This window comes from Lepisosteus oculatus, chromosome 8 (genome assembly GCF_040954835.1).
Source record: "Lepisosteus oculatus isolate fLepOcu1 chromosome 8, fLepOcu1.hap2, whole genome shotgun sequence".
NCBI lineage: Eukaryota > Metazoa > Chordata > Actinopteri > Semionotiformes > Lepisosteidae > Lepisosteus > Lepisosteus oculatus.
The window spans coordinates 1,270,979-1,295,382 of NC_090703.1; the positions used below are offsets into that span (position 1 = coordinate 1,270,979).

The window sequence follows — 24,404 nt, forward strand, 5'->3', positions numbered from 1 at the left end:
TCACAAGAGAAAACACTATAAATTGAAAATATTGAACTACAATACCCATAAGGCAGTGGGGGGTACGTGTGACCCCTGCAATACGTCATTCTCGAAGGTTGCTGTGGCAGCAGTGGCGCCATGTTGAGACGAATAAGAAGAAACGATAACAGTGGGGTAAAGCAGACGATAAAAACCAACGTACTGTAAAGGACTAATAAAATATCATGCGAAGGGCATTCTGGAGTGTTTGAGACTACACGTTGGAGTTACGATGCCTTTGTAAGTATATTCTGTCTTTAACAATTGTGTTTGAATCGGGGACCGAGCGGGCCTATTCCGGTCCTGCAAAGGAACAGAAACTGAACAGGAACATCGGTAGTTTTGGTTGTATGTGCTTACAGTTTATGCACATTTACTGCAAAAGAGACTACCGTGGTGTGCCCACAGGGCGTCCTTGTACTCTATGTAATAAAGTGTGGCGGTTTGTGTGTCGGCCGGTGAGGCGGAGCTCCGAGCCCTGCTGACATGAGGGAGCTTTGTTTACCCCTGGATGCGGTAACAGACTCCAGCTTTGCGCGGGTATATGCACCGCTGGGGCTCGTTTGCTCAGGCTGCACCGGGATCTTACGGAACATATTGCACGCAAATGGCGTTTGTGCTCTATGAGGGTTTACATCTTAGAAAACCTGACGTTGTGTAACATGAAGTGAGGTGAAGGACCTCATTACATATATGTCATACAAGACATCTAACACAGGTATGTATTATTGCACTTCAGTGTAGCATCGTGTAGCAAAGAGCTCTGGACATTGTCCTTTTCTGTACTTCCTAGAAGCTGCTGCGTCGTCGGATAGTCCACCGGTATAGCGTGAACACAAAGCTACACTTATCCCCGCTCTCCGCTGGAAATAACATTTACTTCTGCTTTTAGAAAAAGAAAGGAGAAAACGTTTTCCCCGGGGTCTCTGCCATCTCTTTACTCTGGCTGTTAGACTTGTTCGACGAATTGTTGCTCATTAAATAAAAATCCCAGTCCAGGACTGTGACCGTCGAGTAAACTGTCTTTCAGCTGAGGTGGTAGACAGCTGTAATTCGTGTTTTATGTTGTATGCACTCAATATATTCTAATACCCGAATGCATAAAACAGTTCTGTCTTTTTAAAAAAAATGCCAACTCGAAAGTTCCCAGTTAAAAGTTCACGGTTGGATGTCAGCTTTGGAATACATGCTCAAAAACGTCTGCATCACTTTGGAGAGCTAGAAAAATAAGGAATGTGAAAGGTCAACTTAAACTCTTCTGAATCTCTTTAGAGATTGGGTCTCTTAACTTCCTTTTGTGGTAATGATCCCAATTGAAGGTCATTTTAGAAGTTGTTAGGCTATCATCAATCCAAGTTGACCAGCCTCACTATTTACATTTTACCCCTTCTTTAGAAAAAAAGTGTTTGCTAATGTCACATACTTACTGACTGTATTGTATTGCTGTATTATTGTATCATTTCGTTACACTGCTGTGTTGACTGTGCTAAGCTGCTGTTGCACTGCAATTTCCCTCACGGTATCAATAAAGGATCTCTATATACTGCTGTGGACATTTTTCATTAGGAACTTTTGTTTTGCAGAACTGATTTTAAATCAGTTTAAATCAATCAGAAATCTGATAACAGAAACAATAAAATAAAACCCCATGGTTGTGAAATTAAAGGCAACTATGAGAAAAAGAGAATACCCCAGCATTCACACGTGAATATTCTCTCTGTGTTCACATGGCTTTCTTTCCACCTCCCAAAGACATGCAGATTCAGTCTCTTTGACCTTTAAATTGTCCCAATCAGAAGTGTGTGGAGGGGTTTTCATACATGGGGGGAGGGGTTCCCAGCTCAACAAGTAGGAGAAATTGAAGCGGATGACAGTGATGTGCTGAATGGCCGCCTTTCGGATGGTCTGGTCATTGGAATGCTGTTACATCGGAATGGAAAGTAAACTCGGTACCAGATTACCAGGATTTTTGGTCCTATGACAAACAAGACCTAATGTGTGTTCTGTGCAGAAGTGGAATCTGAAATGCAGCTTTTTTTTTGTGGCAATTTTGATGGCAACAATTTCTGCAAAAACTATCGTATGAAAGAGTCACGTTAGCCGCAGTACAAACACAAATCCTAAAGGATCATTTAAAATGACTTATCTTTCCGATTATTTTGTGTTTTGCAGTCCTGTCGCCAATCAGGCTGTGCAAGCATTGCAGCAGCCCACCAAGCACTATGGCATCACTTCTCCGATCAGCCTTGCCCTCCCAAAGGAGGCCGACCTTGTTCTCACTCAGAAGCTAACCGAGGCTCTTAAGCCCTACGGTGTGTTTGAAGAAGAGCTGGAGCTGCAGCGCAGGTGAGATAATGCATGAAGTAGCTATGGAGCATGGTTAGTCCTGGGGTTATGTTAAAATCTCCTCATTAGTAACTGTCTGTTAGGTTGTTGAGTGTGAAAATGAATATATATGGCCCACAGTGTGCAGTGATGTAGACCTACATCCAGCTAGCAGCCATATCACCCTGCAACTCACAACTGGTAACCCATTGTAGCTAACCAGGTGTGAGCCTCGTCAGTACCTGGATGGGAGACCTCCTGGGAAAAACTACAGTTGCTGCTGGAAGAGGTGTTAGTGGGGCACGCAGGGGGCGCTCTCTCTATGGTCTGTGTGGGTCCTAATGCACCAGTATAGTGACGGGGACACTACACTGTAAAAAGGCGCCGTCCTTCAGATGAGACGTAAAACTGAGGTCCTGTGGTCGTTAAAAATCCCAGGGCATTCTTGCCAAAATTCCCTTATGAATCATGACCTCCTAATAATCCCCCATCTATGAATTGGCTTCATTACTCCGTTCTCCTCCCCACTAATAGCTGGTGTGTGGGGAGCGTTCTGGTGCACTATTGCTGCCGTCGCATCACCCAGGTGGGCCTGCACATAGGTGGTGGTGGAGGGGATCCCCATTACCTGTATAGCGCTTTGAGTGGAGTGTCCAGAAAAGGGCTATGTAAGTGTAAGCAGTTATTATTATTACATCCTGTAGACTGAAGGAGCTCTCTGGTGCTTTGCAAGATTCTGTCTTTAATATTGTGATGAGTCAAACTAAGTTTGTTTTAATGTGAGAAGAGAAGGAGAATTATTGAATTAATAGTAATTTCTTATACTTATGTAGAGCTTTTCTGGACACTCCACTCAAAGCGCTATACAGGTAATGGGGACCCCCCCACCACCACCACCACCACCACCAGTGTGCAGCCCCACTTGGATGATGTGATGGCAGCCATAGTGCACCAGAATTACCATTGATTGCAGAGTTCTGCAGGTTATTTTTCTCAGAGATTAAAGTGTAACAATGGATGTTAATTGTTATGCAATACTGATTTTTTTTTCCTGTTCAGAATTTTAGTCTTGGGTAAATTAAACACCCTGGTTAAAGAATGGATCAGAGACATCAGTGAAACAAAGGTATGTTTATTTTTTTCACTGCTCATGTGGATATCAAGAATCAGTTTTAGTGTTTTGATCAGTGTTAATATACTTGTTGCTGTCAGTTGATATAGTAAAAAAAAGTACATACTCTTAGAATATGTATTTAATTATGCACTGAAATATGCTTTCTTTTTATTTTATCCAGAATTTGCCAGCCTCTATAATCGACAATGTTGGAGGAAAAATTTTCACTTTTGGTTCCTATAGATTAGGTGTTCACACAAAAGGTAACATTCATTTTAACTGAAATTGTTTTTTGTTTAACTGGCCATGTGAAAGTGGTTTCTAATTAGCTATATTTAGGAAAATATTTCAGAGTTTAATATGCAAGATGTGCCGGTGTTACTCCTCATGGGCTTCTTATAAAATCAATTTGATAAATAATCCAGGAAGTGGCATGAGATATGAAAGGGTACACTTTGAACACTTTTGAATTTTTGGAAGCAGAAGTCTTATTTTTAATGTTTGTAAGATTTTAAGAGGTTTTAATTTTATGTTCCCTGACATTAGTCATACAATCGAGTTATACTCTATTTGATATTTAACTTTCTAATGTCTGCACTTTGCTGTTTGGGTACAGGTGCTGACATTGATGCACTCTGTGTTGCCCCACGACATGTGGAGAGGTCTGACTTTTTTACTTCGTTTTATGAAAAGCTTAAAGAACAAGAAGAAGTCAAAGACCTGAGGGTAAGTGGAAGTCCTAACTGGCAAGAAAGATGACATTAGGAATACCATCCTCGACGTTAAGTGCTGTTCAAAAACAACTAATAGCTTTTAAATTCAGTGTTAGTATTTGTCAGTAATGCCTCAGATCTATAAAATGTCAGGTGTACTCAACTGTAGTGCCAGTAGTTAATGCATTTATTTATTTTTACTTAAGAGCGATTCATTCTGTAATTTAAAAAGAGCATTTTGCAAATTATGTTGATTATGTTTCCAGCAGTATATACATGTAGGAAATTTATTTTCTTAACATTGTAATCTCTGTTGTAATTGCTTTAGTTTCTTCATCCCAGCTTCTAATTAGTAATTGCAGTTGCATGTGAAGTACCGGTAGTGGACAAAAAAGATGGTTTTGATACACCATGGCACAGAGTCTACCACTGTGTGGAATTCTGTAGACATCTGGAGCGATTCAAGATCATCCGTCTACAAAGCAATCAGTCAGGTCATGTCTGGTTGATTTTGGTGGAAAACACTCTTAGGTGTTGCTTCAGAATATACTATAATGGGTAAATTGGGTTCAGATCTGGTAACCGAACATCAAGGTTGTGTTCAGTCAACCATTAGGTGACATCATCTTGGAAGACACTATACATATACTTGTTTGCTGTGCACGTGGTGAAGGATGATTCATCTGGACATAACAGTGTTTGTTCACTGATCTGTGATCAGTTGCCTGAACTCTTTGCATCACTAGATTTGTAAGTGACTGTTTTTGATTAAACTGGCTGGTTGCTTTTTCAGGTCAGCTTTGTAATCAGTTGATCTGCAGTTCCTTGCCAGTTAGGCCTTGCAAGTTGAGCTGCTGCGCTGTCGAGCTGTCTTGGTCACAGAAGCTCCTGCCATATGCCCCCGACAATCATGCATCTTTTGGAGTCACTGAGGGCTCCTCCTCTCACCGGCCTGCTGGCCGTAATTTAAGCAACCAGGCTTGTCTGGCATTTTTTGTACATGACTCTAAGTATTCTCATTGTATAAGCTTAGATATTTGTTTAATGCATGAGCCATACCTTTCTGGTTGCCCTTTCAGTATAGTAAGTACCCTTCATTTACCAAGGTTTTCATTTTTTTTGTCCACTTCCTATAGGAGTATGGTTTGTAATTCAGCTTTTCTTTTTGCTTTTTTATAGGCTGTTGAGGAAGCATTTGTCCCAGTTATTAAATTATCGTTTGATGGCATAGAGGTAGGATTGATGTGTTTCTATTCTCGTTTTATTTTAACTCTTTTGATTCAATTTTTCCAAGAACATATGCAATGTCAGAAATGAGGAGACCATCAACCCACAGAGCTTGTTTGCATGCTAGCAGTTCATTTATCCAAGGGTTTTATACAGCTGTTTTGTGAAAGAATAAAAAGTCTTGGATTATCCAACATATCTAGCAATTTGTTTCAGATTCCCGTAATCCTTTGTATGGAGAATTGTCTGTTCACCTGTATTGGAAGTACTTCCCCTTAGTTTTCATGTGTCCTCTGCTTGTTTCACTGTTGACACTGTTAACATAGGTTATCTTTCACATTGTCTTTAAGGATTTTGAACTTGATAAACAAGCCCCATATTGTTTGAATACGTTTTTTCCTTGGGTAAATGTAAAGTAACCTTAATTTCCATTATTTAAACATTTGATGACCAGTCAACTAATAGTTCAGTGTAGCTACTTGTCCTACAAGTGTGGTGTAACTAGTGATTGACTATTCTGTTGTGATTGAATTAAGTAATTAGAAAAGATTTTCCGCTTGAAACACTACTTGTTTCTCTCTTGTTTTTAGATTGACATTTTATTTGCTCGATTAGCATTGCAAACAATTCCTGAAGACCTGGATCTTCGAGATGATGGTTTACTCAAGAATTTAGATATTAGGTGCATACGAAGTCTTAATGGTAAGTTTTCCAACAGTAACAGACATACATTGTCATACAGTCAAATCAAAAGGCTAGTCTCATTAAGTGTAAATATGACCTGAAGTAAATCAAAAATCAGACCTGCATGCCAATTTCAGATAACAAACCCTAAGTTTGACAGCTGTTTTAGTGGCATATTTTTACCCAGACTGGTCAAGAGGCTGAAGAAAGATATTAGATGTGAAAAAGGGGTTAACTGATTTCTTTCTGCACAAATACTTCTTGTAACACAAGACATTCCATGCTTAGGCACCTTTGAGTTATGGCAGGGATGGGAGTTAATTGATATGAAATTCTAAGTGTAAGATAAAGACCCCCCTAACTAAGGAAAAATAAAACTGAGCATTAAAAGTGTTCAAGGTCTTGGGAATGTCCAAACACAGGTGGCCCCCCATTACCATGGTAACAAATTGCGTCAGAAGTGGCTAAAATTTGCTATATAAACTAGAACTATTGTACCTATATTTTGAACAATACTTTGGTCTTACTGTTCCTTGCATGCAATAAACTCAGGTGTTTAAACTTCATCTTGGGTTCTAGAAATTATTTATCTCTTACTACAAGGAGTTAGATTTGTAATGGATAGTTGGTTTAAGCATTATTTAGTCCTGGCCTGCTTGTCTGATCTCTGCAGAACTGTATATGTTTCTCCCAAGCAGGGAGTAGTTCCTTTTAGATATGGACTATTATGTTAACACCAGTAAACGTCAATTGTAGGCCTCAGTGCTTTTTTTTTTGTCCAGGACTGTAAAGCACCCTTTTGTCATGTTGGCATTTTTGTTTGTGTTGCATTTACAGGTTGTAGAGTCACTGATGAAATTTTGCATCTGGTACCAAGCATTGAGAACTTCAGACTTACCCTTAGGGCGATCAAGCTGTGGGCCAAACGTGAGTTTTTTAATTGCATTTCTTCTTTAACCAGTTCATATGTCATCAGTCAGGTAGTGGAAGACATTTCTACATGCTGTATTTGATTAAATCTGTGATCTCTGTAATCAGGTTATAGTGTTCTATAATTTATCAATTTCGAACTTGAAGTTTCAAGCTGTCTAACAAAGTGGATCATCTTTCTTGCGAAGAGCATGCAAGCTGAGCTCTTAGCTTTTCCCATGTTTAACATTTTGTTCGTGCTGTGAAGCACAATTTTGAATGTAATAATGTCTCACATTGTGAACATAGCCAATTGAGGAGGAAGTCTGAGTTATTAGCTTCTACCTGACAGTTTTTTCAATAAAGATTGTGTACAGTAACGCACGATAACTCCCTGTGTTGCAAAGCACGTTTTTGAGGACTTTTGAAATATTATTTTTAAGGCATGAAGAAAATTGCTGCAAACAGGCATTAAAAATGAGAATTGCATGATTTTTGTATTGGATATGGTAGCAATAAGACCTTTAAGGAAATGATTATAGTTATTGAACTTAATTTAACTTGGACAGAAAAGCTGTAACTTGAGTGTATTCCAGGTCACAACATCTATTCTAACATACTTGGCTTCCTCGGTGGTGTGTCGTGGGCTATGCTCGTTGCTAGAACATGCCAGTTATATCCAAATGCTGTAGCATCTACACTTGTTCACAAGTTCTTCCTGGTGTTCTCAAAGTGGTGAGAAATTAAGCATTCTTATTTTTGTGTATTTTTCATTTTATTTAATGAAATAGATGTTTTTTGTAAGTAATGTAAGTGGTGTGTTAATCGTATTTTGCAGTTTTGGTAAATCTGTAGGTTATATTATGATTAAATTAATAATTAAGCTTTTAATTAATTTAAATTAATGTGTTTAACTCTTGACCTTGAAGATAAATCACAGTTAAATCATTCAGTCCTTGTGATAGCTTTGCTTCTAAATTTAAAAAAAACATAAGTTCTACCCATAGTCCAAGAAAACACATTGTAGATATAGGGTGTATGTATGCAGAAACATAAACACGTTTTGGTTACAGTAACTTACATTAATGCGATCTGAATTGTGTTTCTTTATCTTAGGGAATGGCCAAATCCAGTCCTTCTGAAACAGCCAGAGGACTGCAATCTCAACCTTCCAGTTTGGGATCCCAGGGTAATTTAAACATTCCTGTTAAATTTCTTGAGTCTATGTTCATTGATTGAGCTGTCAATGAGGATGAAGAATCGTTTTGTCCTTTTTTTAATAGTTTTTTCCTGTGAGCATTAAAAAATGGGTTGTTGTAACTTATTGAATAATACAACACTGCTTGCCTCAGCTTTATAAGGTTTCAGATTTGACACCATTTTTTTCTGGCTTCTGGGCACAGCAGGAATATGTCACTGCTTTGTATTTTTTGTCTTTGACAAGTTCACTGATAGTCAGAATTCTTAGGATGTTCAAGCAGCCAGAGAAACACATTAAGGTTGAAATAAAGTCAATAAAGACTCATTTATTCTAGTTTACAGTGTATTTGCTTTTCTTTTTCCCTACCTGAACAGGTGACTCCAAGTGACAGATACCATTTGATGCCCATTATTACACCAGCCTATCCACAACAGAACTCTACCTATAATGTGTCAATATCAACTCGAGCTGTCATGATTGAGGAGTTTAAACAGGGTCAGTAAAATATGTCCATAATACAAGTTCTGCACAACAGCATAGACCTTGCATGATTAAGCTTTTGATGTTTGTGGAATCAATCTGTTTGTCTTTTTAACTCCATAACGTTTACATGGCTATACATTGTCATTAGATTGACAAGTATTTAATTTGAAAAGTTGGTGCTCTATTGACGTGTCTGTTTTAGGTTTTCTTGCAGACTTTAAGGTGCTAACATTTTTGTACTAAGGTGGTTATTAAATCAAGCAGTATCATTTTAAATAAAAAATGAAATTTTAGAGGTAATATCTCAAAATGATGAAAGTGTGCCATACTCGTATGTAGTGCAACTAAGTTTTACACATACACATTCTAAGAAGGTATTCTGTCATATCGGAATGAGTCTTGATTGTAAGTGAGATTTTTTTTTTTTTGCTATAGGTCTTGCCATCACAGATGAAATTTTGCAGAATAAAGCAGAGTGGTCCAAACTTTTTGAAGCACCAAACTTCTTTCAGAAATACAAGTATGTATTAAACTGCCTATCTTGCTGGACACACATGGTGAGAGTTTACTATTTCAATAAAGATTTTTTTTTCAAAATATATCCACCCTTCTTAGAAAATGTGATGTGATTTTTGTGTGATTTGTCATTTAGATTTGGAATTATTTCCAGTGTGAGTTTGAAATAAAGGCATATGTAGACCAGACTGTTAGTACATTTTTTTTAGTTAATTAACATCAGTTTCTTTCAGCAAATAAACATTTCTCTGAGGTATAATGTACTGAATGAGTTTATTAACATACAGTAGTTTAGAATTTCTTAGTTCTGATCTCGCTTCTTTTAATATTCAGCATGAAGTGATACACAAGTGTCAATAATACTTGTAAATGTTGAGCTTAGAAGTGAAAAGGTAGGTACAATAGTTGTACAGTATTTTATTAAAATATTTGTCTCCTGGTTTTTCTTGTGCTTTATTAAACTGTATGCTTTTCCAAATAAAATACTTTAGTTCACAATTTGCACTATGTATTTCTTGTTAGTGTGGTTTCAGCAGCTTTTTTTTTTACATATTCAGTTAACTTAACAGGTTTTTACCTTCTTTAAAATACAGTAAGGTACTGGGTGATTAAGACATTAACACCTGTAATGTACCACAAAATGCGAGCTGTCATATTCTAAATTTGAATTGCCAATGTTAAGCTTGTTGTTCCTTAAATGCACACATACTTTTTTCTTACTAAATAGAAGAGTTAAACAGATAATTCAACTGCAGAGTTGACATTTTAAGAAACTTGAAAAACCATTTTAATATATCAGTTAGTAGAAAAGTTATTTTTCGCACAAAAATAATGTTATACATTTGGGCTGGGAGCAGACCAATTCTTAACCGTATTGTATAAGTTTCGGTTGAGTTAAAAGTGTGAATATCTTTCATACAAAAGCTTCTGTAGCTGTGAAGACCAGTGTCTGGATTCTGTACGTCCAGCATTTTGTCAATATAGTGTTGAGTATTTGTCCGTATAAAACTCCTCTTCAGTGCACAGAGAAGTAACTCACCTTAATTCTGCATGAGAGACTAATAATTTTCATATAGGCTCATGTATAACTCCACTTCTCAACTGGTTTTGATAGAGCGAAGTAAAATAGGAATAATGTGTTTGAAGCCTGCAAGACAGAACGAGGGTTTCAGTGTGGAAAGCGGTGTCTTTGGAAGTTTTTTCTTGTTCTGTGAAATGGGGTCATTCAAAATAAGCACACAACTGTGGCCTGAGACTGCCTCTGTCAAGACCTGATAACTTAGTTGTTTCCAAAACTCCATAATAATGAGTGCATTAGTTAGTGCAGCAATGGAGGACAATATAGGTATTAAGCCTGGCCATACAGTTACTGTAGAAATTATGTTGCTTTCCTCCTTTCCTTTCATGATTTTGTTTTTGTCTACGCTGACAAGATATTGTGTTAATCTAGTGGACAACAGAAGATCACATGGATTTAAAGTAGTATCACTGACTCTATAAATGACCAGATTTATGGCAGAACATGTCAGACGTATATTCTGTGAAAATGACTCCTCTTGGTAATATATTTGTGATCAGAAAGTGTGTTCTCCGATATTATTGATGCTGTGCAAGCTGAAGACGTAACTTAAGCTTTTTAAAGCAGCAAGTTTTTATATCCTTTTCAAAACAAAAAAATTAGAAGTGGTTTGCTTTATTTTTCTAAATATATTTTTAAAAGACCAATTACAATTTAAAATTACTTAGTAACTAGAGAAAGATCTTTTTCGAACAATGCCAATGAGTCAAAGAATCTATACCAAGTACCCAGTATGACACTGCTTTTGAAGACATTGTATAGTGTGTAGCTTGTAGTTGACTTGCCTGAGCAGTAAACATGATTAGCATGTGTACAAGCAGTCTGGATCGAGGCACAAATCTCCCCAATTGATATCCATTCTTCTTAATTCCTTAGTGTCTACTAATAAGCAGAATGTTCTGATCAGATAATGAATCATTTTACTAAACCTGAGTTCTGTTAATCTTAAAATGGATTTCTACCCGATTGCATATGAACCCAGAGTACAGTGTTCTTACCGTTTATTTTTAATGGAGTTGAGTTGAGGTCATGAGCTCCTTATCTTCCTTTTGTGATTTTGCTCAGGATTACTGTATCTCAAACAGTTGTGAAAATGTTGCACTATTGGAAGCAGGAAGTATAGTAAATATTCTACATTTTGGTAGAGCATGAACTTTTTTATAGTTAATGGAAATGTAACAGAAAAGATTTAATTTGGATAAAGAATTTATACCATTTCCTTGCCAAACCTTAGAAATCCAAGTACTGGCACAGAAGCTGAAGTAATTATTTAAACTGACAGAGATTTTTGTTTCTCACTTAACCTAATTCATAAAAAGAAGTCTGCTTTCCCGTCTAAAGCATGAATAGGCTACTAATCACTACCTCTGGATCCAGGCTAGAGACCATTACGAATTGTCACTGCAGCTGTTTGCCACCAGAGGGATTGCTACTTTACAATTTCCCTGTTGAGGAACAGCAATCTGAGGTTTTCATACTTGTGCAAATTAGATTATAACATTTTACGACACATTGAGAGTTTGCTTGTTTTGTTAAAGTTTCAGAACTAGAATAGAGCTCAGTGCTATTAGGAATGAGACTCCTCAAATATGTCTGACAAACAGGATCCATTTTTTTCCCCAAATTTCAGACTACTTTGCCAAGTTGAAATTTCTCTAATGTTTTGTTTTGGACAAGTAAGACTTCAGAAATGTAGCAGACACCAAGTTTTTTTTAATAGGTTGTACTTTACTGCTCTTTTCCTCTCGTATATGGGCCAAGTCTAAAGCTATATCTTTTGATCCAGAACAAAGTCAGTACCTTCAGTGTTGAGTGTACTTTTTTTTTACTATAACTTTAGCAAGACTCACTGTAAAAGGCATTCAGATAAGGTTTATTTTTTTGGTCTTAATGTGCTTAGCTTCATACAATAAACAATTTATACTGTGTGCTATTATTTACGATGCAGTATTTATCCTGTGTTTCATAAGCTTCAGGTTTGCCTATATCCCCACTGCTTTGTGAATTTTATGTACCATATATTTCTAAATAAATGAATGATTTCTTCCTGTGTCAGACCTTTTATTTTACACGTAAGGCCTGATGAGCAGAATTTTTCCCTGTGACTTCTGTGGAATAAGTGTCATGCCCCACCAATGGAAAGGAACTTTCGAGCCTCATACCTGTGCTGTTTTCCAACAGAAGTGAGGCAGAGGAGTAAAGTGCCTCTTGGTTTAATGCAGTTCAGTTGTGTCCTAGCTCCTTGTAATGGAAGAACGGATTCAAGTTTTTGAGAGGAATATAAAGCCATTAACTTTAAGATTATATTCTCTGCTATTTTGAACTGTCATTTTACCTTATTTTTAATTTATTTCAATTAGAACATGTCTTACACTGTTTTTTTCCATGAAAAGTGTGCATATATTCTCATATTTAAGTTAATTTGATATACTGAGCTGTATTCTTCCATGCTGGGTTTTTTTACTTCAATTTAGAATCCTGTTTTGCTTTTATTGTCCATGAGGGTAAACAATTCACAAATGCAGTAAAGTAGTGTGAACAGGAAGATTACAGTCTTAATTTGTAGCATTTATAAAATATTTACATTTAAAGTATCTTTTAAGTTCTTCATATTTGAGTTTTTAGGTTGTTTGCTTTGGCATGCATAATTTCATATGTTTTTGCAGATAACTTCCATCAGTTCTCATAACTGTCCCAGTTGCACATTGTACCCCATGTGCTTTCATGTCCTTTTGAGGGCGTAGAATGTGGTGTTAGGGGTGTGAACTGCTCTTGATATACAAAACAAGATATACAAAGGAAGCTACATTTCCTTTTAAATTTAGCTGAGAGCAAATAAATCAAACACATCCTAATAAAACCTGCAAAGGATGAATAAGTTAGCACACAGAATGTGATTTAATGTGTCTTGAGGACTCCCCCCCCCCCCCCCCCCCCCAAAAAAATCAAATGACTAACAGGTCAGTGCCGCTTCGGTGTTGATGTTAAGAAACCTCACGTTAAGAAGAAAGTGACATTTAGCTTTAGGATTTTATTCTTCAAATTGGAAAGTAAGTTCCTCTTCCAGATCCACACTGACATGTACAATGTAACAGCTATAGGTGAAAATGAAGATATGTGCTTCATTTACCTTTTTTGTTATTGTAAACTTTACATTCCTCAAATGGAAATAAGTTGGCCAGTGAATTTGCAAACAAAAAATATATTTTAAATATAATGATATTTTTAAAATAATACCATTTAGTATATGCAGATTGTGTATATAAAGCACTTGTCAGTACCTCTTAGATGTTTAAATATAATAGTTTGGGGGGAAAAAGTAAGATTAGAAATGTAAATCATGTCATTTTTCTTATTTGAAATACCACATAGGTTAACAGTAGCGACGGAGGTACCCTGTTAAAATGTTCAGTGGATCTTTAAAGTTTATTCCAAGCAGTGACAGAGACCTGAATTTTTTCCCTTCCCTGAAATACATTTTGGACATGCTTTTAATGCACACAAAAACACCAAACTGAGAAACAGGATTATTCCTTAGCCGAGGAAATATAAAAAAAGCTAAATTTTAAAGCTAGGTGCCAGGTGCTACCTGTGATATGTACCTTCTGTGTGGCCATGTAGTTACATCTAAACCCTGGTGTCTCTGCTCATGTAATGTTGTCCACCTTGGTGTTTTTCATATCATGTCTAAAGGTAAACAGTACGTCTGCTTTGTTAAAGGATGTAATGGAATTGTTCTGTTTTTATATTCCAAGGCATTATATTGTGTTGCTAGCAAGTGCACCGACAGAAAAACAGCACCTGGAATGGTAAGTAGAAGCAATTATTGTAATGACATATTGTAGTGACATTCGTTTTTCAGCTTACTTATGTTGTATAACTCACAAAATAAGTTCTTCACTATGTCAGCATCATAGATCAAGGATTTTTATTTACTGTTCAAATATAATATTTTAAAAAATAATACAATGAAAATATAGTACGTCAAAAGGCATTTCTTCAGTTTGTCAGTTCAGGGTTTTCATTTAACGTACTGTGCCTTTTATATGAAGCAATCCTGCAGTGGCCAGCAGTAAATTTTATTTATATCTAACTGTCTCTTACAGGGTTGGTTTGGTTGAGTCAAAAATCCGCATCTTGGTTGGGAATCTGGAGAAGAACGAATTCATCACGCTCGCTCACGTGAATCCCCAGTCTTTTCCAGGCCCCAAGGAAGGCAGTGAGAAGTACGTTTCATGATCATGTAATAACTCCTCAACGCACTGAAATTCTGTTCTGAGATATCAGAATGGTTTTGAATACAATGCCAAGCACCAGCATAGAAAGGTTCTCATCTGCATTGTAGAGATTTCCTTCCTTTTTGCATAGCAGCCGTGTATTGTGAGACTGGAAATGTCTGGTATGTTGGCATGTGTTGAGCATCTGATGGGCTTTGACCACTGTGTGTTCTTGTTTGCATTAGGGAAGAGTTCAGCACAATGTGGGTCATAGGGATTGCGTTCAAGAAAATGGAAGGTGCTGAAAACCTCAATGTTGACCTGACATATGACATTCAATCATTCACTGACACAGGTAAGAGGAGTTGTTAATATAATTATTAATATTGTTTTATTTGAAGCCAGACTATTGAAAGTGCTACTTACAAACACTAACAGCATCATGGAAACCGTGCCAGAGCCTGTATGTGTGCAGTTGTAGCCTGCACATCAGTGTCTTACCAGGGTACTCACACAGCCAGTGAGACGCAGTAATTTTACCCGATTCTTTAGTCCGTGTGCATGCGGATGTCACTGGATGTCACTGTTCATATACATGTAAGTGTTCTGACTGGCAACAAGTAGTTCTGTTTTCCTTTTCTTTCCAATTCTAGTTTACAGGCAAGCAATAAGTAGTAAAATGTTTGAGCCCGATATGAAAATCACAGCAATGCATGTAAAGAGGAAACAGCTGCACCAGCTTTTGCCGAACTTAGTAATACAAAAAAGAAGAAAGGTAAGAGATTTAAATTAACTTTAAATTAATTCATAACCTAACAAACATCATGCATTTTTTATATTTTTGAAAGCAGTCACTAAATATGTAGTATTGGATTGCGTGAGCTAATTGGCCCGAAGCAAATTTATGTTTAAAAAATCAAGAGTTTATGTACAGTATAGTTGCTCTACATAAAAATGATTATTGACTTTGTGTAGAGAGGGGGTCCTCCACCTATACATTTGAACGTGTAAAACAGAAATCTTCAGTTATGTCGGTTACTAATGTTCAAAATGATGCATTTATTGTTTTGAGTGAGTTAGTATTGCACTAGAGTATGAACTTCATAGCATTATTTAAAGAACATTTGTAAACCTTCTTGGACAGTGTTTGTTTTCTGATTCATAGGTAACACTGACATTAGGGTACTGTAGTACTACTAAAACACATGTACTACTAAAACACATGAAGACAGCCAGTTGGCTAATTTGGCCTTATTGTTGAATTAGAACTTGCTGATGTGGTTTGTACGGAGGAGGAGAATAAAAGTGCTAATCAGACAAGAAGTGATTTGATTCATTTTTGTTCCTGCCAGGAAGTGCAACAGAATCACTGTACATTTTCTTTGTAATTGTGATTGTGTAATTTGTAATTTCTTTGTAATGCCCTGTCTTGCAGCACTCCACTGAGGGTGTAAAGCCAGTGAACGAGAGCAGCCTGGACCTGTCTCTGGACAGCGACAACAGCATGTCTGTGCCTTCGCCCACCACTGCGGTCAGGGGCTCCCAGCCCCGCTCTGCCAGCCCCCAGGGGTAACGCCCTCCTTCAGCTGCACCCAGGGTTGCTTGTTCAAACACTTCAGCATTTTGGGGGATCACAGGTTCACAGATTCATTCCCCCTGAAGCAATTCTGAGTTCATCTAAATAACTAGACCCAGGAAATGGCTATGTACTGTATTGTAAATAAGAACAGAAGAAAACCGCACACGGGGAAAGTTTTTACAAAATTATTTTACAAAGTGTGTATGTTGCGTCATGCTAAAAGTATTTTAGCTTTATGTGATACTAAACTGACAACATTTTCACCATGTTATCATGATATTTTACTAATATATGTTCATACTTGCTTCTCACTGGTACATTTTTAACATTGTTGACCAATAGCAGATGTGTCTCTAATGTTTCTGATGAATTTTCTGCAATTCTCCTCCTCCCTGCGAAGGCTCAGTCCTGCAGCCCCCGTGGCCAACAGCCAGGCTTCAGAAGGCCCGTGCAGAGGCGAGGGGGCAGGAAGTTCGGTCAGCCCAGGTCTGTACCGCCCGCGCGTCTGCTCAGTCGTTGTGAGAGCCGGGAAGGCTTCCCAAGGCTGACGAGTGCCATGTCCCCCTCAGGAGTCCCAAGCGACGGCACGCCGCCAAAGCCTGTGGCTGTAGCCCCACCGCCGAAGCCAGCCGCAGCTCGTGGGGTGTCCTCCACGCCCGTGATCAAGCGCCCCCTTCTGGCTGCAGGCGGCTCTGCAGCGAAGCCTGCCGCTAAGAGGACAGGGTCCCCCATCCAGGAGGAGACCCCGAAAAAACCAAGAGCAGAGGAGGTAGGACCCAGCAGGGCAGATATAAGATTCAGCACTCTACCGCTGCACCATCAGGCAAAAACCGAATCAAAATGTGTTCTTTCAAAAAATAATCTCAAGGGAATATGTGATCGATTAAAATCTTTTGTAAAAATATAATTTTTTTGCAAATAATTTTTATATTTGTAACATGAAAGGTGAAATTGTACCCAAAGCTGTTCAGAAAAATGTTATCAGTCCTTTATTTTTTTTAAATCTTGCATTTAATTGTAATTATTATTTTTTTAAACAGGACCCATCAGAAAGTCGCGTGTCAGGAGATAATACAGCTCAGCCTGATGTCAAGCCATCTGTAGAGATGGAGGTAAATAATACCTGCTGATGTCTATTCAGAAGCACTTACCTCAGGTTAACTTAATTAACTTAATTCAAGTCTGTAAATATCCTTATTTTAAAGAGCAAGACAGGTTTTTCATTTGACAGTCATTTGCCAAAAAACAACCAGTATCACATTTTTTTGTGATTTGATGGAATTACTGTTGTAATTTTCCATGCCAATGTCTGTACCCACAGGTTGGTGAAGAGGTGAGCTCTGTCAACGCATCTCCAGGAGAAGCCAAGAGCGAGGGAGCCGTGAAGGTCTGAGCTAACCTTCCTCCATCCCTGATCTCAGCAGTAGACCATATTTTATACCGCAGTGGGAAAGCTAAGCTCATTAAGGCTGTGTTTGAGTATTACAAGGAAAATACTTTAGGATCCTTTGGAATGAAATGCACTACATAATAATGAAGAAAGTGTAGTGTTCTATATAATATTCATAGAAATATTAAAGGGTTTTTGAAGCAGTTTTGGCCCTGGGCCCTTTGACATTGCCACTGCGGTGTGCAGAGGGAGGAGTGGGAGCCAGGTGTTCGGCCAGGTGCTCCTTGCCATGTGTATAAGATGCTGAAAGCTCCAGGTCCAGGTTGTGTTAGGAACTTGCTACATGAGTGCAATCTGGGCTCGTAATGTTACAGCCATCCCTGCCCTTCCTAGGCTCTACCAGGCCACAGTAGGGCCCTCTCGAGTACAGCGCCATGTCCGCAGGAGAACATAAGAAAGGTTACAGACGAGAGGACACTCTTCCTGCCTTCTAGCTTGTTTGGTTGTAGTTAAGTGACCCAAGGATCATACAGCTGCAGCTTATTCCACACTCCCTACAGAGAAGTGCCTACTGTTCTTACAGGATAGTTTCCACAGATACCCTCTGGTGTGTCTTTCACTGCTTATTCTGCATTCCACTGGGTAGACAGCGACAATAGATTTGGACGGTCTGTAAAGCAAACATAAGGGGGTCAGCTAAGTTAATAATAATAATATGCTTTTTCTTTTTTTGGGTTAAATAAGAAATTAAGAAGTTCTGATGAGAGAGCTCCCATTATAAAGTTGCGGCCTCAGCCAGAAGCCTGAATGTGCAGTGTGTTTTCTGTTACAGTGAGAATGATGTGATATCTTAAGTTGACAACTGTTCTATAATACTTAAAAACTCTTTTAATGTATATGTTTCAAATAATGTACAATTTCTCGTTCATGTTTTCTCTCATTGTTAAGGAGCTGGATTCAGAACAGAAGTTCACTCCACCTGTTCCTGTCACACAGGTATGAATTTTATCAAAAAGATGTCAAAGAAGTAAAATAGGAAAGTGTATCATTTGATTTCGAACACCTGTAAAGTTTTCCTTTCTAAAATTTCTTTATTTTGTCCTGATGGTCATGCATCACTTTGTGCTAGAAGAATAATAAGATTTGTAGATTAATTTTGTTTATGTGTACAGTAAGCAAAATCAAACTACATTTAAGATATGTAGTTGTATGTATAGGTGTTATTCATGTTTTACCCATTTCAAGTATGTTAGTAATAAGCAGATCATTTGTTAAAATAAATATGCATGATATTAAAATATATGTGCAAATATGTTTCCCTTGAAACGTTTATAGAGTTTCTCTAAATTTGCAGAAAACACTCCAAGTAATCCTATCTTTTTAAATTCTGATGGCATTAATCATTTTGCTTGACCTTTATCTTGAATATTAACTTTTAAAAAAAACTGCCTTTAATTGGAAATTCGGAACTGACAGTTTATATTGCTCACCTTGACTGTGGCATCCCTCTGACTCACACGGGGAAAGCGAAGAGGGGAGTCCTGTGTTCGGAACATGCACCTGGCCAGAGATTTACTGACGTAAACAGAGCTCAGGGGCGTGAGGTCGCTGTTGTGTGACAAGCCGAGGCTGCCCTGGCTGACTCTAGCCACCCAACCACAGCAGCACCCCGCCTTGTGAATCCCACTCCGAACGCCAGTGACAGCCCAGGCCCAGAGAAGTGATGGCTGCAGGCTGCAGAGCTCACCCTGCACTTTGGACAAGTGCCTTACTCACTGAGGCCTTTTAGAGCCCCTGTTTCTGGTGACATGTTTGATTCTGGAAGGGATTTATAAACATACATTTATTTAGAATCTTAACTATAGTATAACCCTACAGAGCCAGAATGGATAATAGTAGCTGCCCATTGACTGTGGTGTTGGTCACAATTGTCTGAAAAGAACAGGTGTTACCAAAATACACCAAGCAGTAAATGCATGTATAGCTAAGAGAACATTTCTGGAGATGGTCCTTGCTACAGGGGACCCATTTCGTTTGTACTTGTATTTTATTTTTTCAGAGAATTCCCAGCACAGACCTGTCCGATGTTCCACTTCTTCCTGCCAATCCCATTCCAGTTGTGAAGAACTCAATAAAACTGAGGCTAAGTAGGTAGGAGAAGCCCAGAATTCCTGGAGAGCCGTGGAGCTAAGACTCACACAGAAGGACTGAAAGGTTGCAAAACGTATCAGAGGCCAGAGCAGTAGCTGCACCTGTAAGGGACCCCTGGTGCTGATTCTGGCCTGTCTCCCTGGGGGAGTTAGCTATTGTTTTCTGGGAGCACGTCATGGCATTATTCCCCAGAGTAGTAAATGACAGGAATTAATGGTGAGCAAATGAAATGTCATATCTTCACACTGTTCACGTGACTGCTAAGATGTATGTGTGCGTGTGTGCATTTTTCGTTTTGTTTTCCATTGTTTATATAAAAACAGGAAAAGTCCATCAGAGGCACAGAGTTAGGTATTTTTTTAAGTACTGAGCTTTATTTTAACTAAGAACAAGGCTGGGCCTGTTTTATGCTGTCAGCAGTCACCACCAGAATCCAACACTGCCCAGTGACTACACTTAGTAGTAAAGACCACTAAATAAAAAAATTAAATTTACAAGGTACCCTCTTGTCAATAATTCTGTGCCTTTGTGTAGATTTTGGATGGATTTGATAAAAAATACAAATATACCAAGTTACAATAATGAATACAGTCTTCAAAATTAAGTATGGCTAATTGAAGTAGCTCAGGTTGGAGAAAATAACTACCAAAAACTCATTCTCAATGATATGTTGCATTTTATTAATATATTGTGTTTTCTTAGCTTAAACTATGCCTTTTTTTTTCCTGATGGTGGCTAGAGAAGAATTATTCAGGCACATTTCAGTCATTTTTGAGGAATTCCCGGCAGTTTTCTTTTTTCGTATTTGTTCAGTGACTGACATGAACAAGGATTTTGAACAAATAAGTGCAGGTAATCTGTGCAAGACTGTTCATTTGCATTGTACCTCGTGTGTCTGTATTGTACAAAAAAATAAAATTTCTTTTGGAGAGTTATTGCTTTGTATTTTGAATTTGATAAAAAATGCGATTTGGATGTAAAACCATATTAACCATATTTTAGTGCACAGCTGTAACAGTAATAATCTCTGCTGACAGTTTTCTGTTGGCAAAAAAAGTTGTAACATCCAGTTTCATTTATTACATTTGAGTTGAGATTTGTTAATTTAACAAAAAGCATTGCTCTCCTTGTCATATTTGTTAGTGTTAAAATTTTGAAAAGCTAGACAGTACTAGCGCTGTAATTGGGACCACTGTCACGTGCAGAAAGATGATTTTCACTATCTTACCTCGATCTACATCATTTCCCGCCACGTTTCTCAAGCTTATTTGTAAGAATTGTACTTTCAACTTAAATAAAGTTCTTACAAAGCCTACAAAGACCCACTCTTATTCTCAGTGACACTACTTAAGCAAGCATATAAATACTCCACATGGGAATACTTCATCCATGCAGTTTTGGAACATTTATTGTGCTATATGTTACATAAAATGTAACATTGAAATATGATTCTGACCTTTATTAGATTGCCTATTGCTTATTTTTCCTACTTCCTCTCCCAACATAAGTAAAAAAAATATTTGATTAATACGTTTGCTGTTTTGTACCAAGAAGTATTAAGCACTGTTTTTTTGTTATATTTACAGACAATAAGTAAAGCATTTGGTGCTGAATACATCCACCCAGTGGTGGATATCAAGTACACACTCTGCAGAATTCATGACATCCCTTTACAATTTCAAAAACAGTCGTAAGTGATGACTGAAAATTTTAAAACATTTGTATGCATCGGAAATTGTATTCTAGGAGACAAAAGTAGCGTTATCTGTACTCGCAAATGGCAAACAGTAATAACAATAATAAGACATGAACTGAACACAATAACTGAACATGAGTTACGATGAACTTTTTCTTGTGATGTTTTTTACGGATTCTAACAGTTCTTTCTTTGACGTACAATAATACGTGTGTACAAAAGTCCCTTCCATCAGGATGAAACAGCGAGACCTTCAAGAATAGATTCTGATCCAGATGTTAAACTAGAATGGGGGCTGGCGCCCTGCAACACACTTGCCATTGTCGACACTCAGGGGTTTATAGTGACGTTCAATGAAAGTAGCAAATAAGCCAGGAAGAAATGAAATTTAAAAAAGCTATAAAAACTATGCTTGACTGGTCTGTAATTCTCAACAAGGGTCAGCAGACTTTCAGAAGGGGTTTGCCAAGACTAGGCTCATGCAAAACATGCAGTTTTTTATTGACCTGATTTAGAATTATACCTTAAGGTACTATATCTTCTAATCATAATAGACATTCTAATGAATGAATCATATTCTAATGATTCAATCAACAAATTAAGGAATGCACAGAGGAGCTTGTATATACCATTATTTTTATAATGAAATGATTTCTAGGTCCTAAAATGTATACCTGCTGCTTTTATTTGTATTACTGATAGCACAAAGTCAAAGGATGACATATACACCCATTTAGATTGGAATCTTCTGCTCAAATAACATCACCTGCTGTTCTATTGCATGTGAATACATTTGAAGGAAATTTAAAGAATGGAAATTAATGTATTAAATCACACTGAACCTCTTCTTGCATAGATCAACGATCTGCGATACAAAATAGTCCTAAACATGCTTATTGAATATTAAGGGAAGCCAGTCATTTGTTTTTTCTTCAGGAATCGCTTAAGGTTGTCTCCATCCTAGGTGCCACTAGGTGGCAGACTTATATCATCTTTGATTGCAGGATTTATGATGAGATTAGAAACGTTCAATAGGATTAGGTTTTACCTACTAGCAGATTCTAATCACACTTTCAACAGATATTACATCTGTACTACGATAATCTTAAGTTCTGAACTAATTCTAAAACATGTATGAGCTATCTTTACCAACGAGTAACAGTCATAAATAATACAGCACCTTCAATCCAATGTACAGAATGTGGTCTGGTCTGGTTAAAACCAGTTAAACCACACAGTTATACCTGATACATATTCCTCATCCACATCATAATCCAGGTGCTTATAATGACGGGGACTTTGAGAAGCGCACTCATATTAAAGAAAGAAAGTGTGTTGTGTTGCTTAGGAACAGTTTGCCTTCCTTCTCTGCAGGGAGTATCCCAGTGAGTGTCATTATGCCCCATCATTCAGGGAAGGCACAACATATTTCTGCCTTTCCTGACAATATTTATTGCTTGTTGAATTTATCCTTTGGAGCTATATAAAGAAAATGTTTTCCATGATTAAAGAACATTCAAGTCTGAACCTTAGAATAGTCAGGAAGAAAAGATTAAACAATTTTTGGAGACCATCAAGGATAGCTGTAAGGATACAAGGCAAAAATGCTTTACAAACTAAATTAATAAGATTTTTTTTTATTTTTTTAAAAGGAGGCTATTAAAATCTTTAAACCAATGCTGAATTTATTCTGTTTAAACGCAAAGGTCATATTTTGTCAAATCAAGTTTCATATCTGTGAACTTAAAATTATTAACGTAATACAGTGCAAGTCCCTGTGTATTGAGGTACAGTGATGGATTATATGCATATTTATATCTTATATGTTTTTTTTTCCTAAGTAGTTTCATTTTGCTGTTATGAAGAATCATTCCAAAACCCAAAGCGAGATCTTAGTATGGAAGGGCCCCAGATCATGAATCACGTTAAGTGTGTTGTTCCAAAGGAGAAAGCAGACTGAGCACTGTGACTAACAGAATGGTCCCCACAGAGTCGGCACCTCAGGACTGATCATCCATCGGATCATTCTGACAAGGGGAAAGAGAGACACCAGCCATACGTACAGCAGGGATTTTGGACAGCTGCAGGAAAATCACAAAAAGCGGGAGAATCTTCATGATTGTCCTTCGGGGTAGTAGTGCCCCTGCAGTCTTATTTATCCTCTCACTGAGAGAAAGATGAGAGTCCTTGGACACTCAGTGTTCTTTGTAGTGTGTTTTCAGTGCACATTTATAATAGACAAATTAAGGGTGTTTTTTTAACATCTCAATGACATTCTCATCATACAAAACTTTCACTTGTATGTATAGTCAACTAAATGTATACGTTGTACATATAGTAAAACATATGCTATTCTGCTATTATAACCCTTGAGCCTACTTACTGTACAGATTTTTTTCCCAGAAATGTATCAAAACATAAATTGTATTTATTCCGTGTTCCTTTTTCCCTTGAGACCACTGCTTTACTGAGCACATGGCTTTTACCAGCGAAAGCAGTGATAATGCTGGAGATGGAGCCCTTTGCTGAAACATCAGGTACAGGACAAGTTAGCACAGTGGCTGGTGCCCCATGCTGGTTTCTCAATCTGCCTCAGCTCTGCTGCTGATGATGAGAGAAGATGCTGCCTCTGTAGGATTTTCCTGTTTAAACTAAATTCAAATTGCAGCGTTAGAGGACTGTCCTTGTTAAATATGGACAGGTTCTCTTATGTGTATCCTGACACGCAGCACTGATACTTTTACCAATATTTAAGAGGCCATCAGAAAATGTGATAGATTGTTTTACAGGCACTGTTTGATAAAAAAAAAACGTACTACCTTGTAGCCCAGATTTGCAGTATAAATAAAAGCTCAGTTGAATTAAAGAATACTTAGGCAGGGGATTCTGAGTGTCTTCTCTGGTGCTAATTGTGATGGGGTTGTTGTAAGACTGTGGCCACACTGGCAGTGTCCAGGGAATCACACCATCCTGGAGGAACAGTGACTCACTGGGCCTCCTCACCGCCTCCTTCAAGAATCACACAAGTAGTGAATATTAAAAAACACTTTCATTAAACAACAAGAAAAACTTTGTGCGGTTTCTATTTTTAGTAACCATT

General features: G+C 37.7%; 1 protein-coding gene across 1 annotated transcript; it reads left to right on the forward strand.

Moving 5' to 3' along the window:
* The first annotated feature begins 66 nt into the window (after positions 1-66).
* On the forward strand, positions 67-20,927 carry papola (poly(A) polymerase alpha). The gene is made up of 23 exons (XM_006632257.3): positions 67-261; positions 2,194-2,367; positions 3,406-3,472; positions 3,642-3,723; positions 4,077-4,186; positions 5,353-5,406; positions 5,991-6,102; positions 6,922-7,011; positions 7,590-7,728; positions 8,110-8,182; positions 8,569-8,689; positions 9,113-9,197; positions 14,027-14,080; positions 14,378-14,497; positions 14,734-14,843; positions 15,142-15,263; positions 15,924-16,057; positions 16,468-16,553; positions 16,637-16,836; positions 17,108-17,179; positions 17,389-17,454; positions 18,406-18,453; positions 19,517-20,927. Exons 1-23 carry the CDS (start codon positions 254-256, stop codon positions 19,610-19,612), a joined length of 2,223 nt encoding a protein of 740 aa, XP_006632320.2. The 5' UTR covers positions 67-253; the 3' UTR covers positions 19,613-20,927.
* The last annotated feature ends 3,477 nt before the right edge of the window (positions 20,928-24,404 follow it).

Bases quoted from the DNA above. Each gene is read 5' to 3' on its own strand.
- papola (XM_006632257.3), top strand. The intron at 14,844-15,141 runs GTAAGAGGAGTT...TTCCAATTCTAG, and splicing joins TCAATCATTCACTGACACAG to TTTACAGGCAAGCAATAAGT. The intron at 15,264-15,923 runs GTAAGAGATTTA...CCTGTCTTGCAG, and splicing joins TAATACAAAAAAGAAGAAAG to CACTCCACTGAGGGTGTAAA.